This window comes from Xiphias gladius, chromosome 11 (assembly GCF_016859285.1).
Source record: "Xiphias gladius isolate SHS-SW01 ecotype Sanya breed wild chromosome 11, ASM1685928v1, whole genome shotgun sequence".
In the NCBI taxonomy this organism is placed as follows: domain Eukaryota; kingdom Metazoa; phylum Chordata; class Actinopteri; order Istiophoriformes; family Xiphiidae; genus Xiphias; species Xiphias gladius.
In genome coordinates, this window is record NC_053410.1 from 3,709,266 (window position 1) to 3,723,489 (window position 14,224).

The 14,224-nt window shown below is 41.2% G+C and overlaps 1 protein-coding gene across 1 annotated transcript in view; it reads left to right on the plus strand.

Moving 5' to 3' along the window:
- The window catches only part of LOC120796097 (pro-neuregulin-3, membrane-bound isoform), a 334,227-nt gene that overhangs the window by 305,398 nt on the left and 14,605 nt on the right, over positions 1 to 14,224 (plus strand). The window contains exons 5-6 of the mRNA XM_040138459.1: positions 3,696 to 3,798; positions 8,796 to 8,922. Of these exons, the coding sequence (XP_039994393.1) occupies positions 3,696 to 3,798; positions 8,796 to 8,922 (230 nt within the window). The remainder of the gene's footprint in view (positions 1 to 3,695; positions 3,799 to 8,795; positions 8,923 to 14,224) is intronic.

Here is a 14,224-nt window from a genome sequence, read left to right on the forward strand (position 1 = left end):
ACAGTCCAGCCTGGTGGTGGTGGTGGTGTAATGGTGTGGGGAATGTTTTCTTTGCTCCACTTTGGGCCCCTTGATACCAGTCAATCATGGTTTGAATGCCACAGTCTGTCTGAGTACAGTTGCTGACCATGTGCATCCCTTCATGGCCACAGTTCACCATCTTCTAACGGCTACTTCCAGCATGTTAATGCACCATGTCACAAAGCAAAAGTTGTCTCAAACTGGTTTCGTGAACATGACAGGGAGTCCAGTGTACACCAGATCTGAATCAAATAGAAGACCGCTGATATGTGGTAGAACGGGAGATTGGCAGCATGAACATGCAGCAGAAAAATCTGCAGAAATGATGTGATGCAATCATGTCAACATGGACCAGAATCTCAGAGGAAAGTTTCCAACATCTTGTGGAATCCAGGCCACGAAAAACCGAAGCTGTTTTGAGAGCAAAGTGAGGCCCTACCCAGTATCGGTATGGTGTTCCTAATAAAGTGCTCGGTGAGTGTATTTTCATGCACTAATATTGCGCGCTTATTTATGACAATCTCACTCACATCAGTACTGCAGGCAGGGCAACATCAAGTCTTACCGAGTCAGAATTTCATCTATTTCTTGCTCAAGCCTTGTTCCCGTCTTCCATCTAAATCCCAACATCTTTAATTTCCAAGAAAATCTGTTTCTATCGCCTTTTTTGTGCTATGTCAAACGTAGCATCATATTCACCCTCAGCCAGCCATAAAAACACCCTTGTGAAGAGTTTTTTCCTCTTGCGGCACGACTGAAAATTGCACACGAATGAAAACTTTCTATCTTCACTCCTCTCCTTCAGCCCTTTTTCCATCAAATCATCCTTCCTGAGGTTTGGTAAGGTTAGGCACTAAGATGATTTGGTTAGGATCAGGGGAGAGATTGTGCTTCGGTTTGGCCCGGATCAAAGACTCCTCGATGATATGAACATATGTTGTTTTTAGACATTTGCTGAAACGACTGATGCTGTCAGTTTTCCTTGGGAGGACAGCCTCCTCTGATACACTGATCCGTATCAGCACTGATACTGGGTTTATGAAACAAACAGGGTGTGAGTTAGACATGACCAAATTGGGTACTGATTCATTGTAGCTATCAGGTTAAAATAATAAGAACACAACCATGTAAAGCTTCCTACAAAACTCACAATTTGCAAAAATTAATGTCTCTTCGTATAGTTAAAGGGGAACGCCATGAATTTTACAAAATGAGGTCAGGTTACTAATCACTCATCCTGTAAGAACAGTTGTATCATTTAACAAAAATAATCTTGACTCATGGTCCACTTTCTAGCTTTTTCCAGAGCTTTCAATTGCATCTCACGGTTTTCATCACTGAATGTTGCTTGCTCAGTTGTTACAGAGACCACTCAGTACTCATGTGACCTTTCAACTTCAGTCACTTGTCACCAACAGGTGATGGATAGGTGATAGAAAACACGTTACCTATGTTTCGTGCTGATGAAGACCTGGAGATGCTGTTGAAAGCTCTAGAAAAAGCTAATGAATAGACCTTAAGTTAAGATTGTTCTCTCAAACTACTATTCCGAGGCTCAAAGACAAACTTTGACTCTGAACAGCTGTATATTGTGGCTTGTGTGGCTCTGGAGAGGGCCCTCTTAAGTCTAAGTCTAGTGGATCAACCCTGGTGGTTTAGAGTTATCTCAGCTTGGACTTGGAGACTGGAAAACTTGGGGCATGAGGTTTGAAAGACGTAGGCACTTGCCAGGCAGGAAGGTTCCAGTGAAGAGATACTGTTGGTTGCATCAATAAAATTGACTAAATTAAGATTTAGGATATCTTGGCCATCTCTGCCTTGATTTTTTTATTTTTTTTATTTTATTTTTTTACTCTCATTCGTGTGACTCCCCCAACTTTATGGAAGTGTGGAATATTAACTTGCTGGATTACTCCTGCAAGGAGTGATCAATTTCTCGAGTATAAACATGTTAAATTAATTAAAGGAAGATGCAAATTACTGTATAAGGAGTGAAAGCGAATGACTTGCATAATGTCAGTAGAAAATATATGGAGTCAGGCATTGCTTTTCACTCTAAATCAAAGAAGGGCAGCAGTATCCGATCAGTACTCATTATCTGCCAATACCCTCATTTTGTGTATCAGAATCTGTATCGGAGGAGAAAAAGAGGGATCACTGCATCCCTGCAATATCCCACCTCCCTACTGCACCTCCTTATCTCATTCCTCCTCGTGTTTGTTTTTTATACTTGCCCATCCCCCTCTCTCTTTCTTCCTCTCCTGCAGCCAACCCCGGTGCGCTCTCATCGGACAACCCCCACAACGCTCTAATGATGCAATTATAGCCAATGAGGCAATATGATGACTCAGGCTGATTAACGGCATCAAAACAACGTTGGCCCCAAACCGAACTTAGACGTAGATGGAGGGAGAGAAATGGAGCACACAGGAGAGAAAAAGATGCACTAACAGTACACTAATAGACTCTGTGACATCTGTTATTTCAGGGATTATGTATGAGATACTGCATGTATGATTTGTTATGTGTGTCTGGGCATCATTAGTTTAAGTAGCTACAGTGGTAAGCCTGTACTGAGAGATCCCTGGTTTGAATTCCCCGGTAGGCCTGAAAATCTTGTTGTGGTCATGAATTAATGACACTCTCTGTTATCGACTGCTGTCAGGACGCCCTTGAGCAAGACTTCGTAGCTGCAGTTGTGTTGCTCTGAAGCTAAGGAGGTTGTGGTTGGATTCGGCTGCTCCCAGCAGCGATTTTTCTGAGCAGTGGTTAAGAACCGTATGTTGTTTTTCTTTCTAAAGTGGCTATTCTAACCCATCCGCAGTAGAAATTTGTTTTAATCACCTCAATGTAAAACCCCAACCCGTTGTGTCATCTTCATGCTTTTCCAAGGTCTGAGCCTCGCTAAATAAAACTTGATTGATCGCCTATTAATGTATTTGAAGGCAACTATGATTTACTTGTAGCAAACAAGACAGCTTCCATTTTTCTCCACTAATGACTTCTGTCTGCACCATAACTCTTCTTGTCTCCATGTATTCAAGCTCCATTACATGTGGCATCCATTTCAAAGGCAGTCCGTGTCTGCCGGACCATTACTCAACGTGGTAGAGCTGATAAAATGAGCTAGAAGGGCTGTGTGGTCACTAAGACTAGCAGGTGCAATTGTAAATAGGCGTTTGTTTATTGTAAATGGGTTTTGAGTTGTTATTTTATTTCACTTTTATTTGGTTTATTTATCACAGAAGTAATTACACTTACACAGGAAAGAATCTGCAAGGCAGATACAAACAAACCCCCGAGAGCTGCTGTACAGCAACTGGTTGTTTGATGATTTAAAATGGCTGTTTGGGTGCTGTAAACAACGATGTTAGAAATTAAAAGTGGGTAAGTACAAATCTCAAAACCATGTCTAATTCTGTGTTGTGGTGAGATTGCTGTATAGTATTAACTTAGTATGAACTCTGCGAATATTGATGGTTGGATCTCAGCAGAAAGGCGCAAATTTTACGCACTCGCGCGGATGCACGGAAACCCACATCTTTCCCTTCCTCTATGTCTGTCACACACACATGCTGATAGATATGTACAGAATATGATCTATGACTTTATTTCCCATGAGTCTGTTGTTCAAATATTAATGGGGCTCCTTCCTCTGTTTTGTTTCCCCACAGAGAGCAAAGAAGTGTACAAGAGACAGGTGTTGTCAATCATATCCATCGCCATGGCCATCAGCCTCCTGGGGACCCTGTGTATGGCCCTCTACTGCCGCAACAAGTGAGACAATAAAACACACAAAAATATACATGTAGTTGTACATCAAAACCCCAGTTTGTATGTAAATCTTGTAAATTTAACAGTTTCAGGATATAGTTAGTCAACGGATAGTTCCAGCTCCATGCAACCTACAATAGTTGGCCATCATTCCTTTTGGTATTGATAACATTGCGCTCAACATGTTAATTGCCAGCGTCAATATTGCTACAACAAAATCAATCAGACAATCACAACAGTTTAAAAAAAAAAAAAAAAAAAAACATAAACACCAAGAAGATTTGTTTATTTGGCTAAATTGTCAGTTTGTTCACATCCTCTCTAAATGTCTGACCAACCATAATTGCTTCCCAATTTGGCCTCCAGTATGTCACCATGTTCCCAGTTCCGAGTCAGCCATAACCATAACCAACAGAAATGATGGACTAAACTACAAAAATAAGACCCAGGTTGTAATAAACTGGAATTACAATTTTGATTTATTAACCTACTGCTACTACCTAATACAAATGACCAGAAATTATAAACTAACTTAAAAGTTATAGAAAAAAAACATTGAGTCAAAACAATATTCCATATACAATACAATTCTATCTCCACATGGATAAACTAATGAACATAGACATGTTTCAGAATTTTCAGAGTCTGTTTTACCCTTGAAAAGTGTTTTTAGGCGGAGCTGCCCTCCAAGGTTGGGGTTAGGGCTCAGGTCAGGTTACGATTATGTGCCACGGAGATGACTGGTTTGGGTTCAGGCTAAGGCAAGGGGAAAAACAAATCCACATGGAAACAAAACTCAACACAACGCCAGCATAATAGACACACACAAACACACACACACACACACACACACTCTAAGTTCAAGGACTGAAATTGGATGTTTTACCCAACTCTCAGATGGATTCCATTTTTCCGACCAATGCTCCAATGTGACATATGGAATATTCCCGTGAATATATTGACAGTTAAATTAGCCGCAGTGACATGTAATTTCATCGCAACCATCAGTTTTCTTGCTTCCATTTGAACTGAAAGTTTTTCAATGATTTCCAAACTTACTTTTCACGTTAATATTTATAGTAAAACTGCCATAGGTCCTGAAGTAAGCGAAATGTCACAGTATTTAGTAATAAGCCTTGTTGGGTGTGGGCAGGCAAAATCCCCAAGGAGACATGTTGTTCATTTAGTAAGGCCGGTGGAACATGTTGAGGCATCAAACATCTTGAAAGAAATCCCAGACCGGGTATTTGCAACAATTTGTAAATCTCATTATGTGCATACACATATTCATAGCCCATTATAACCCAAAGGTCACCTCATGTGGCTCCTGCGCTCTCTCTCTCTCCTTCCTGCCCCTCTCTCTCTATCTGCATATTTCTGTAGTGAACGCTCTGTGTGTCCACATTAATTGGCATATGAATGGTCCACATCCATCCCTGGCTGCAGGAACTTTGCATTGCTTGCCTGGAGAGATTCTGTATTCTCAACAGGATGGGTCAAACATCTAGTATGTAATGGCATTCTGTCATTCGGCTTATATGGACCGTGCAATTGGCTTTGATAGATGGTACTGTAATTCCATAGGCTTCCCTCTGTAATATAATGATGTGAGTGAGTGAGCAGCCTGACGACAAGATAATCGGATCAAGGCACGATGGACAGGCACTTTCAGTGAATCTGTAATTGAGTCAGGGAACTAGCGTGTTCAATGGAGAGGATGCATGCAGGTCGGGAGGAAGTGACCTGAATGAAGACCAAGTCGAAGGTTTTCCCACAGTGAGGAAAAAAAAAGGAGCCAGACAAAAAATGCAGCTAAACGACACACAAATTATTCATGTTGTCGACATTTCGCCTTAAAGGGAAACGTGCATTTCAATGTGTATGTATTTGGAGTGTGACATAATTTCTCCTTTTTTGTCTCTCCTCATTGACAATTAGGTTAAATTAGCGAATAAGGCTTGAATTGTTTTCTGGGGTGTTCCACCCAATTTTAGGACACCGCAGAAAGACGATGACCCTTAATATATACGGGCAAGCCATTCAGAGAGTTTTAGGGCAGAAGAGTTAAATCGTCTCGACTGTCCAAGTCAGTCGCTTCACCTCAGTCCAACTGATCGTGTGTTATACACGCTTGAGGACCAGACTGAAGGCAAAAAGCCTTTCACACAAGCAAGAAGTGAAGCTGGCTGCAGCACAGATTTCACCAGAGAAAATACCAGTAGAGATACTAAGTGTCTTCACAAAGCTTCAAAAACTCACCCAATGTCAAATATAAAGGCCGTATTTAAAGTTATGAGTTTATGTTAGCTTGTCTAATTACACTCTGTCTTCTAGGGTTACAGTTTTCATATAGTTCAGATCATCTCTTCAACCTTGTAGTCATTGTTTTTTCTACTAATCAGTAGTGTTCTAACCAGTTGCTGCTATAATTATACTTAGCCAACAAATATTACTATCTCCTCAAGTTCACATCCATTCGCCCATCCACTGCCCCGACTTCCACCCCCCTTACAATCTGCCTCACTGCATAAAGGACACACTAGCCCCCCCCCCCCCTTTTAAAGACATAACAAGTGGTGCCCCCATGGTTTTTCTCTCTCTCTCTCTCCCATGCTCTCTAATCTAACACAGGTATAAAATAACCCCAAAAATAATTTGATAAGTAGAGTAAACTCTAATTGAGCAGGGGGGTCAAATGAGTAAATGCTGACCAAATTGCAATATGACCTGCGAGATTGAGCTTTTTTGCCACATACAAAATGGTGTCAGGTACGTCCCTAGGACACATTCATTTTTAGTGTGAGCTGTAGCTGCAGGAGACCAGGCCGGGTACAAAAAAGCTGGTGAATGGGGGCTGCTGACATCATTCAGACTAGTCTGATCTTGTTTGTGTGAGGCCAGGTGCCCGTGTCGGCTTGTTTGGCACATGAACTAAATAAGTTGGGACAGTTAGTTTCTAGATAACGAAGCAGAACTTCCTGCGCGGTACAAACAGTGGCTGATGCACGATGATAGATGACACATCTCTCAACAAACATAAAGAGTTTGTCGGTATATTTTTTGATTGCAGCCAAACCATATGCCTCTATCATAACGAGCAAGCATACCCTTCTGCGTGCTGGAGCATCAGATAAACAACCAGACAGTGTCAGTGTTTTAGAGGAGATAATGGATCTCTCAGATTAAGTAAACACTTTTCCAAAAGTATGGCTACCAAATGTCACAGGTCCTCTTCTAAGAAAATATAATTAAAGTGACACAGAGGTGGAGAGAATAGGAGCTTACTGTGAGGCTGTTTGTAAACAGTTCACTACATCGCTGTGATTCGGCCAAGTCTCCGAGACAGGAATTATAAAGGCTTTATTGGCTGTATCTGATAATGAGCAAACCTCTGGCACAACAGAATGAAGTCCCGATTCTCACTTGTACGAACGTGCTTTTTCACGCAACATCAGTGCGAACGCACAAGGTTGGGTGACCAGGGCTGTAATATTTAAAAGCACGTGATGTAGAATAGCTTCTTTTTCAGGTGAGTGGGAGAAAGCCGATTACAGGTTAGGTTACTGGAAATCGCTAGCAGAGCCAGCTGGCCTAGGAGAAGTGACCTCAGAATAGTCACATCTATGGCTGTAAACAAGGACTATATATATATATTAAGGTAGGTACTGTAGATTCAAGAAATGGGGGGGGGTTTGAAGAAGCAGAGTAGCCACTCAAGTCTTCGACTACAGCAGATAGACAGCCTGATTAGGACTTTTTCTCTCTATACAATGTTGATGTCCTTCCTTGATGATGACTGACCACTGTACAACGTTCAGGAATAGTCTGGCCTGGCTTTGGCTTGCTTCCATGCACTGTACACTGATGAGCCACGACACTGTGACCACCCCTGCCTAATATGCTGTCGGTGCGTCGCACGCCACCAAAACAGCTCTGACCTGCCGAGGCACACGTTCAACGAGCCCCCCCCCGTTCCCCCGTGGTATCTAGCCCCAAGACCTCGGCACAGGATCCTTTAAGTCCTGTAAGATGTGAGGTGGAGTGGCAACGTACTGGACCTGTTCCAGCACATCCCCCAGCAGCCTGTCGCCGGTTCATGGTTTTCCCCTCACTCACCGCTGGTGACTGGGTGCACCCCACAGGCCTTGCCCTTTCCAGGATGCTCCGGCCCAGTCATCTGCAACAGTTTGGACCTTGTCAAAGTGGCTCAAGTCTTTCATCTGCCCGTTTCTCCCGCATGCAACCCATTGACTACAAGACTCAACTGTTCACTTACCGTCGGATATCTCCCAGACCTTGACGTGCGCCGTTGTTCTGAAATAATCAGCATTATTTGTTTCATCCGGGAGTGATTTAATTAATTTAATTTCTTGGCTCATTGGTGAACAGCTTTTTCAGTAATGTTCAGTACTGTGTTATTAAGTTGATACTAAGTTGATAACTAATATTTAGGCCCACTGGGCCCTAAAAAGCATATGTGTACAATTTAGGGTTGATATTGTTTGACATCTATCTCGTTCATTATTGCAACAAAGGCAGTGCAACTGTCGCAATTTTTCAAAGTTGTTGTAATTAGCGCGTGTTTGGAATTAATAAGAGCAAATTGCAGGTGGGACTTGCTAATCTCAAGATGCTGATTGCAGTACATAATTGTGACACGCAGGAACTCGAAACGTGTTTTTCTGGAAATAAATTAGAGAGCCTAATGTGATGCTGTAGGAGGGATGGTGCTTCTTAAGTGAAAGCAACTGAGGAAGGTTAAAGGCTTTTGGTGTACCTGTGTCAGTAGACGCTTCATCCTGATTTGTATATTATATAGTTTATAAACTCAAAGACACGTGATTTGATAATCATTGAAAATTGCGTACCAATTGGCTGGGACGACAACCTGACGACCTACAAAGAATTGGCAGTAATTTAGCTGATGGTAGTCGCTGCTCTCCTGAAGTAAATTCCAACTGTGCAACATCCTCTGTTTTCTTTTTTGTTTTTCTGTTTAGGAGGCGCAGAGAGAAGCTCCAGGCCCATCTGAAGGAGAGTCGCAGTCTGAAGAACTACTCTGCTAATTCCCACAATGCCCTGGATGCCAAGATGAGAACCCTTAACACCAACCTGCAAATGCATGAGGTGACCACCGCGGCTTTCCAACTTGACTTCCTTTCAAAGTGTTGCTGTCCTCCAGTCAACGATATCCATACATGTACATAGGCCTGAAAAACAGTACTGATGTGTGTAACCCAGGGTCCTGCCGTTTCTTTCAAGACTTGGATGACATTAGCTTGGACCAGTCGTGGGCAAATATCAGCAAGTCTCAAAAGAGTGGGATTTAATATTTGTCATTTCAAAAACCATCTGCTATCATTACAAGAAAATAAACCTTAGTTATTATTTTTCAAAATATACCACAAGTTGCTATTGGCACAAATTGAAAATATTACCTGGATTGTCGCTAAAGCCAACAGACATGCAAAATTAGTTTAATTAATTAGCGCTGGTAGCAGTGCCCCTGAGGAGATTATCACAAATCAGACATATACAGTACACACACTCTACACCTCAGAGTATTTACATTTTTCACCAAATTCATCAGCCCCCTGTAGTTTTTGGCTGCGTATGAATCGGCACGTTTTCCCGTCTCCACCTGGCCACTTGCAACAGGCTCACGGGTCTGTGAGCGAGCAATCGTTCAGTGGCTTGGGAGCACAGCGCCGGCCAGCGATGTCATCCATCATCTCCTCAGCGCTCTTTCTCATCACATCTCTCTCTCTCTCGCTCTCTCTAGATGTGCTTCTCATAACAGCCGGCATGGAAAACATTACCTTAATCTGAATGTCAGTCAAATCCACATCTGCCATTGCCTTGGGAGAATGTGCTGGTGTCTATTTGTGCACCATCATGCAGAAATTAGCTTTAACCATTTTTATATGCTCATCGTATAAGTTACCTACACAATCTACACAGGTTTGACACGAAGCTTTATTGAATAAATTGTATGTTTCCTCCAAGGGCATGGTTTAAATTTACAATGAAGCAAAGCATGTGCACTGTACTGTATACATGAGGGACTCTATCCATCATAAACACATTAATATACACAAGATGGATAAATCACAGTGTGGAGAAGCACAGAAATCAAAAAATATCAAATCCTATAGTGGGATCCAGTTGCATGAAATGGAGTTAATTACACTTCACACTGGCACTTCATTAAACAGCTGACCATCAGTCCTTGGCCTGATTTGCCTGTTGTTTGTCCCTGTTGTGACAATTAGTATAAGAGCAAAAACTGGCTTGTTCTCTGAAGATGAATATTAGCCCTGGTTGTTTGATGAAACAGCATAAAACTAAATGGGGTTACATTCAGTGCCAAAGTAGAAATTTCCCAAAATGTCAGAGAATTCCTTTAAAAATAGAAGCGCCAGATCGGAGAACCTCTGAATCATTTTTGAAATGGGCAGGCTCATTTTTGAAGGCACTGGCATACAAACTATTTTTTGTCCAATTAACGAGGAGACGTTTTTGGTTGTTGTTTTTTTTTTAAACCTATTTTGTTACCATACCTATTTTTATAAGAATGTATTTTTAAAAAGCCGTCTATCAATATCAGCCCTAGAAATCTTCCACAATCCTGTTTGTATATGAAGGGACCCAGCATTGTGTACCAGCCTCGGAGTCTACGGAATCGTATTTCGCTAACGCTTCATTTTATGGCTCCGTAAATTCCAGTTTATTTCCAATTAACCTCCTAAGAAATTTCCTGGGAAGAACAATGTAATTTGGTACTAATTATAGGTAAACGGAGAGTAATCAGTAGGTACACTTCCAGTTCTTTCTAAATGCCAGGTTAGTGCAACCTTAAGACTATTATTCAGGATGGCGGTATAGCTACAGCGTGCCCTCAAACAAACACACGACTCAGCATAAATGAAGAATAACGTTTTCCGACAATAAATGAACGAGTAATAATTATTCACTGCCGTTTAAAAGGAGTCATTTCTGTCACTCAAATTCACCTGGAAGTCAATAATAAACTCAACACAACTACTTCACCGAACTACAATAACAGTCTCAGGACTGTGTCTCTATTTTTCCCCCAGTTATTACCAAGCTACATGGTTCTTTCCAGGAAACTTTCGAGAAATTCTTAGGAAATAGCAGACCTGTAGAATAAAGCATTACCTATATACCATATCTTCATATGGGTCTACCTCTCCTCTTTTTTTTGTTTTTTTTTTAATAGATGGTTCAATGCCTAACTTGAATCAACAGGTCACAGAAGCAAATATGTCTGAATGGCGCGGCACTCCAAAGGCCCCGCCAACTTTAATATTGGGCTTACAGAATTTAAAGCATAGGGACTTTCTTGCCTGAGGGACTCTACTTAAGTTTCAGTTCACATAGGATTCAGCTATCTAAGATAGAGCTTGGAGACAGACCTAACCGAGGCTCGAAAGTAATCTGTATCTCGAAAGTAGATCTGGAGTTTGTGAAGACGCTGTGTCAGGCATGCCCTCTCATATTACCCTCAAGCCGAGTGCTCTGCCACGGACACACAACCCGACTTCCCAAACTTACGTGAAGATTAAGGGAACGGCAGCAATCAGACCTTGTACATGGATTTAGATCTTATGTGCCATAAAATTGGAAATGCTTTTATCAAAATGATGCCCTTTATATGGAAGATTTTGTGTTATTAGGCAGATAAGAGCATTCCCAAGTCAGCGTTATTGGGGTACAAAAGAGTTACATTATGATTTCAGACAAATAACTGAGGCATTTTAAAGTACATTCTGTTTCGTTTCAATTTCAACCTAAATATCGCAGTTACTGAGAATAAACAAAAGATCTCACTTCTTCTTTATTGTGCAGACACAAACTGTAAACCAGTAAACTGGCAGCTATTTGCGGACACACTGGTCATGCAAATGGATTCGAGTATATTAAGACACCACAGGAAAACAGATAAGTTATTGATAAAGAGCCTATTTGACCAATTAGACTTTTCACCTACTGTTTGTTCGTCTTGCTCTTAATTATTCTGCCTTCGTTTATTGGCTCTTCATTTGCTGGAACTCAACAACTACATCTGCATCCTTAAACTTGAAACACTATTAAAGTTTGTCAAGTTTTTTTTTTTTTTCATACTTTATGAAAAATCACAGTTTAGGATTTGTGCTTTTTTTTCAAGGTTTCGGAGACTTTGTGACGGACGTGAATTTGGACAGCTGCAGTGGACTAAACATTCAGCAGTTGAACGTTCTGAACAAAATGGTCCTTCATGCCTCTTTCACTTCAGAACATAAAAAACCGACCTACAGGAGTCATGCATTTCAATCTATGAGCTGAAATTGGTTAAAGTTCGCTGTCAGTCTTTGCTGCATTTGCATCTCAAGGCTGAAATCTCTATATACATACGTATTTGTTATTGTTTCACTTACACATATTACATAACATAGTCATCCATTCCTGCTGCAACTCGCAGAGTAAGTTTCCAGTTGTTTAAAAGTTTCATTTTTTTTTATCTGTGGTTGTTTTAATAAGATGAGGTGCCCGTCTCCCATTTCCCAGCCACACCGATTGTAGTTTTGAGACCTGTACAGGTGTTTGGTGTGTTTGGCTGATTAGACGTCCCCCCCGGAACTTGGTGAGTTCGTCGCCTGGTTTCACATGGGCAACACAGTGGCTCAGTGGTTAGGCTCAACCTCTACCACAGCACACTGACCGACTCCTCACACATCTTCTTTTATAGCTTGTCAGGCAATAACTTTCAGCTTTAAACAAGTCAGACTGTATTTTATTGTGAAAATGCACTTTTCTAACTCTGTTTGATGAGTCATTGTTGGTTAAGGCAGACAATTCTTTGTCACCTGTTCTGTCATCAACTGTCAACAGTTGCTGAGAGACTACGGTATAATTAGCGTGAGCATAGTGACCCAGTCGCACCAGAGAGTGTCAGAGCTGAGTCAGTCGGCACATCCTCGCGAAACGGGCTGTGCCAGAAGCTTGGGCTGCGGTCGAAAAGTCGAACAAAATCTCCTTCCCTATCCACTTTTCCTTGACCTTGATGGAAAACGCCATGAGGTCAAGGAAAGATGTGAAAGGGTAATTCATGAGGACTTGGGAAACCCTTACATTAAGATACGTAATTATGGGACAGCGGATGTTATTGACGTGGGTCTGCCATGGCGAAACTACAATTTTGCAAAGACGGACTACAAAAAGCGCATCTTAGATACTTCCCGTACGTTCTTTTCCCGTTGGTTAATGGAGGCTGTATGAACGTGGACAAGCCCAGTGAAAAGTATTCCTTCATTACCAAGGTTGGAATTGAAATAAAAAAAGGAACAAGTCTACCAGTCACAAAAGTGAAACGACGCTGTTGTCACATTGAGAATGGTTGTTCACACTCGCCTCCTGTTGACATGAATCCAAATTAGTGTGATTGTAGGAAAATAATTGTTAAATTTATGCCAGATAGGCGTAACACGTTAGGCCCAAAATCTACGACGGTACACATCATCATTCTTAAGTTTCAGACATGTTGAATTAAACACATCATCTGACCAAAAAAACCTCTCATATCCCTTTTTTTGAAAGACAGACAGAGGAACCAAACCTGTATATTTACTTTAATACTTGAATTTTGCTGCTGATACTTGTGTACTTTTACTTTAGTGTGATGTTCCATGCAGCACTTTCACTTGTTATGGAGTATTTTTACCTCGCTGGCCACAAGGACAGCTCCTGTCCTTAGCATTCAGAGAATCCGAGCAGCTCTCATCACGGCTGCCGCGTAGATACTTCAGTTGGGAACCCTCCTGAGCAAAAAGCACTATTCTGACCGCAGCCGAGCTGAGAACATGCTAACGCTGTTCCATCGAAATCGAGCCCACAGCTGCGGTCGAATAGCTAGCTCTTAGCTAGCTAGCTGTCTGTTGGCAAGCTCACGCATTCAAGAGATGTGTTGGTACCATCAGCTCCTGTCCTGTTATTGTTTTTGTTATTTTGCATATTGATGATTATCTACTCTGCCAAGAATAGAGTTGTAGACTACAATAGAATGTAAATAAAATACAATCAGGTGGAGCACAATAGAATCACATAATAGGAGACCATTTTAAAGTAGTCCTTTGGCTCTTATTTTGCTAATTGCTCTATTAGCACTGTCTCATGAATTACTCATTATTGTTTACTGACTCTACAGATTGTATTGTTTAGGAAAACACGTTTAATATTTAGTGTAAAAATGTTGCTTTTAGATCTTATTTTATTTATTTAATTTCCACAAGAGCCTTCGGGGAATTTACATGCAAATGAATTGTATTTGGTTTTTTTTTGTTGTTGTTTTTTTGTTTTGTTTTTTTGTTTTTTTTTGCCTAAGCAGCCAGAATTCCATTGATTTCTGTCTGCGGGCAGTCAATTACCAAAG